Consider the following 4741-nt stretch of genomic DNA (forward strand, 5'->3'; position numbering starts at 1 on the left):
ATGGGAAAATAAGGAAAATAAGTAAGTATGCCAATTAAATGTGAAGAATTGCCAGAGAAAACAATCCCAAATCACAAGTTCACAAGTCACCGGGTGTGAGCCTCAAATATATGCAGACATTCGAAATTGATTTCCATTTGAAGGCCAAATGCAAGATTGATCGGAATTTAAACACTTTTAACATGTTTGGCTTATGTTTAATTTGAAGTGTTTATATAGCACGATTTTGGCATGTTTCAAAACGGGATTTTGAGTGACTTGGAGATTTTTTTGTTTAAATATGTGTCTTTCCAACAGATGGCCATGTTATAAATAACACAACTAAGAATATTTTAAGCAACTCGATCACCTATTTGTATCTCATATCAAGGCTGCCATGCACCATTGACAAAGATCTTAAGATTTACGAAGTAAATAGTGGAATATTTAGTTAATTCAGTGTTTTAACTGTGTATTCTGTGGTTCTGAAATCAGCACCCTTGAGCATCTAAAGTTCAGCCCGCTAATGAATCGGACTCACCGCCCCATGAATGCCACAAGTGACTTACTATATCAGATCGTAAAGTTGCCATTAGATGGCTGAAATTAAAAGCCAAACTCTGAGGGCAGTCGAAGCATTAAAGGGCACAACATTTGCACAAAGTGAAACAATTATATCATTATGGTTTTGGCTCAGCTCGTTTTATTGCGCCCCTTAATTACGGCTGTGGTTTCATCTTTTTTTTCTTCTATTTGGGAGTCACTAAGAAACGTTAACTAAAAACGTTGATGCACAGAAAGAAATTATAGTTAAAATTAAAGCAGAAAAAAGTATACAGATATTCTTATACATTTTATTACTGAAAATTGCATTTATCTAAGTTCTGTTTAATTATTAGAAATATTTAAAACGGATTTCTTAAATATAATGAGCAGCATTTCAAGCCGCAAGTGAGGCACGCTTCAACAGTTGGAATTGCGTTTAAACGCTTATGTCATGCAGCTATATACATACCTATATATATATATATAGATATATATGCATATCCCCCTTATATTCCCCAGCCGATCTCTGCGCACTTGAAAGGTTAAACGAGCGTGACGACGAGCCGCAGTTTTGCCGCTTGGACTTGGACTACCTGGCTTTAGCTTTTGCTTTAGCATTTGTTTTTGCTTTAGCTTTTGGTTTAACTTTAACCCATGTTTGCCATTACGCCGCCCAGTCAGCGAGATGCTGGCCCAATCTCACCCGTTTATCTAATGGCCAATGCTAATTAACAGTCACGCATAACTGCGACACCTGCATTTCGGTTTTCCACCTTTTACATAAGGCCTTTATTTCAATCACCTTTGCTTTGGGGCGCTGAAAGCCGAAAAATAAAAAGATATATACCTGGAAGTGGCATTATGGCATTAGCTAATGACTCCGATTCGCGTCGTCTATTAAATGTGTGCCTAATGGTAATTGGCACCGGGTAATTGTGGCTTCTGGTTCTGGGCAGGTGAGAAGTCTGGCCATTTGTAAACCCCGCTGTTCTGGTCATCTTCTAAAGTGGTGTCTTGGTAAAGCACCCCATTTATAATTAAGCCTCATCATAATTTTGGCAAAAGGGGAAATGCGACTCATCTAGAATATAATTCTTAGCAGCAGATGATCTCTAATCTGGTTGTTAAAGCTACTTAAACATAATGCCAATTCTCATTCCCCTTTCTAATGTGGCTCTTTGAAATTAAAATATAGCAAGATGTTAGTAACAATTGAGTAATAGCAACTAGTTCCAGCTGGAAAACTAAACTAGTTTAAATAGTAAATAGGGAGTTCACTAAATGAAACGCCCCCTTGTTAAGATTTGCGTACGACAATCCGCATAAGATATGCCACGCTGATCAGCTCCACAGACGATTGACCCATTGCATAAATCGTCAAAACGGAGGCGGGTCCAGTGGGAGGATCCACCAGCCACGCCCACCGTCCATCGCCCAACTAACCGTGAACGATGCGATGGATCCATTGGCAGATGTTATATGAGGTGGTGGCGAAAGCTTCCTGGGCGCAGTTTTCATTCGATCGGCCGCCAATGGAGAACCTGCAAGTGCTGCGATTGCTCCTCGGATTCATCGGCTTAGTCCTGATCTCGCGAGCGGTGGAGAGCAGGCCAGGTGGCATGGAGTTCCAGTCGCACTATTTGCAGGCCATCACCGCCTACCGCAGGCTGGAGAGGATCCTGCCCAAGGAGGAGCTGCGCGCCGTGACGGGCATTGGATTATTGAATGGCGCCCGCCAGGCGGAGGAGCAAATGGAACAGCACCTGGTGGCGGCCATCAGGGAGCTGCTCTACCAAATGAATCTGACGGAGAGTGGCCGTGTCATGTCCAAAATCGATGCCATCGAACAGCAGTTGTCCAGGGATCAGAGGGCCGTGGAAATTCTCAATCGCGTGATGGATGTGGTCTCCCAGGCCAAGGACGACCATGAGTTCCGTGCGGAGCTGAGGGAAATGGCACAGCAACAAAAGGAGGAGGAGCTGTACAATCAGGAGCTCTCCGCCGATCTCACGGATCAGCCGAAACTGGGCGAGAGATTGGGCAAACTGCGACAGAGTATTCTCAAGCAGGTGCCGCAAATGAAGAACGAACTGCAGGCGAAGATTGATGGGGCACTGCAGCATTTACTGGAGCAGGCTGGCGAGGATGGGGTGCTGGCCAAGGCCAAGCAAAAGGTGATCCACAAAAGGCAGATCAAGAAGGGAACGGAGCAGCGGAAGCAGGAGGATCGGGACGTGGAGCAGCGACAAATGCCGCAGGAAATGAGGATTATTAAATCCATACTCTCTGAGGTAGTACTACAAACTATTCACAATTACTCAAAAATTAGTGCCAAATAGTTTTGGTTGGGAATAAATAATTATCCTGCATGTCCTAAGAGTGCCACACTTGATTTTTTAACGCCAGGCTCATGACTTACGCTTCCAGGAGGATTTCTTGGAAAACATGTTGGATCAGCCGGCGCCGAGGCGAATCAAAATAGAAGCCAATCCCTCGGAGCTCGACGATCTGCAAGTAAACGTAAAGGTGAGCAAGTGGACCCATTTCGAACTTGTGACTAACCCAATGACCGCTAATTGATGATGAGCTAACCCAACACTGACTTGGTTCACCTAATCCTTTGTCCCACGGCCTTGTGAAGTCGCCAAATGTTACAGCCAAGGCCAAAGGTAAACCAAAAGCGAACGCAAAGCCGGAGAAGCAGGTGGAGGCGGTGGGCACAGGCTCCTCCTCGGAACTGGCCACGGATGACAACGATGACCTGGGCGATGGCGAGGAATCTGAAGCTGGCGGAGATGGTGATGGAGACGGAGCAGGAGGTGGAGGAGGCGGTGGCGGTGGCTTGGTGGGCATCATTGGCAGCCTCAGCGGTGTGAGTAGAGGGTTCTCAACCTTCCATTAAATATGCGGTTGAAATGTTTTCCTTTTTATTTTCCAGGGTGAAGGTGGTTCCGATGTGGGAGCACTGATTGGCGCCCTCACTGGTGTGGTGTCCACTTTATTTGGAGTGAGTGTAGATGTTATTCAATACCTCCAAGATATTTAAATGAAATGACTTACTGTTTAGCCTGGAGGCCTCGATGTTCAAGGTCTGATTCAAACGGGAACCTCGCTGATTTCTGGTCTGCTGGGTGGGAACAAGAACTTTGGTCTCGTCCTGGGACAATATGTGGGCACTGCATTGGATGGCCTCTCTGGCGGTGGTGGAGCGGTGGGTTCTTTACACATATTTTCATGAATTTTTAATGAATCATTATACTTATTAATATTTCCAGATCAACAATGGCCAGTTTGTGGGCAACTTTCTGGGCACTGTGCTGGCCGCACTGAGCGCTGTATTTATATATATTTTACTTATATACACTTGTATTTACCTTGCAGTTCCCAACCTCTTAACTGTGTTACTAACCCGAGAACATTGCCTATTTAGCCAGTATTAATTGTAGCCAGTGGAGTAAACAACATTCTACCATCTTCAACAGGATCCCGAGGAGGAGGGCCCGCCGCAGCCGTTGACCTTCACCAAGAACCTGATCACCAGCTTGCTGGAGGCCAAGTATCGCCCCATTTCCGAGGACGACACAGAGGAGCGACACGGAAGTGCGGAGCTGCCACGCCCGCGAAAGAAGAAGGAGGGGGGCGGTGGTTGGGCAGCTGCGGCGGCCAATAACTTTGATTCTGGCGGCTTTGTGAAGCAGGTGGCCTCCCATCTGGTGAGCAATGCGCTGGGCTTGATTTTAAATGCCGGACTGGGAGCCGCTGGAGGAGCTTCGAGTGCGGCCAAGAACATCTTCGCCAGCAGCAGCATGGGCCATCATGCCAAGCCGGCGGATCATCATAGATCTTGGCAACTGCACGATAATGAGCCATTCTAGCCAGCTTTAGTCAACGCATAATCATAGTTACTTAATAGTTAAAATCGTTTGTGTTAAACCCAATTGTTTTTTTTTTATTTTTTTGCTAGTTTGTAAACGAAATAAATAGAGAAGTGAGGAGAAAGACTTGTTGGTCACTTGGGCAGCTAAGAAAGCGTAAAAGAGGGGCTCTAAATCAGGTGGCGTAACAACTTGGACAGCGGCTGATGCAAGAGATCCACTGCGATGCGCCACTCCCCCAAGGATGCGGTGGGGCAAATCACTGGATGGAAACGCCGAAAGCGAAAGTTCGCAATGAGCGGAAGTAAAAACTGTGTAACTTGGGTGGGTGCCTATTTCCT

General features: G+C 45.8%; 1 protein-coding gene across 2 annotated transcripts; it reads left to right on the forward strand.

Moving 5' to 3' along the window:
- The first annotated feature begins 2057 nt into the window (after positions 1-2057).
- On the forward strand, positions 2058-4400 carry LOC122624795 (keratin, type I cytoskeletal 9). Of its 2 annotated transcripts, XM_043804490.1 has the most exons (7): positions 2058-2816; positions 2932-3051; positions 3167-3397; positions 3464-3532; positions 3593-3736; positions 3801-3860; positions 4008-4400. In XM_043804490.1, the coding sequence occupies exons 1-7, from the start codon at positions 2058-2060 to the stop codon at positions 4398-4400; spliced, it is 1776 nt and encodes a 591-aa protein (XP_043660425.1). The 2 variants fall into 2 exon arrangements, with proteins under 2 accessions (XP_043660425.1, XP_043660426.1); XM_043804491.1 differs by lacking the exon at positions 3801-3860.
- The last annotated feature ends 341 nt before the right edge of the window (positions 4401-4741 follow it).

The sequence above is a fragment of the Drosophila teissieri genome, chromosome X, assembly GCF_016746235.2.
Source record: "Drosophila teissieri strain GT53w chromosome X, Prin_Dtei_1.1, whole genome shotgun sequence".
Lineage (NCBI taxonomy): Eukaryota > Metazoa > Arthropoda > Insecta > Diptera > Drosophilidae > Drosophila > Drosophila teissieri.

Excerpts from the sequence above, each read along its gene's own strand:
- LOC122624795 (XM_043804490.1), top strand. The coding sequence starts at position 2,058 with ATGGAGAACCTGCAAGTGCTGCGATTGCTCCTCGGATTCATCGGCTTA. Across the intron at positions 2,817-2,931 it reads TTAAATCCATACTCTCTGAG|GCTCATGACTTACGCTTCCA; the intron begins GTAGTACTACAA and ends TTTTAACGCCAG. Across the intron at positions 3,737-3,800 it reads TCTCTGGCGGTGGTGGAGCG|ATCAACAATGGCCAGTTTGT; the intron begins GTGGGTTCTTTA and ends TAATATTTCCAG.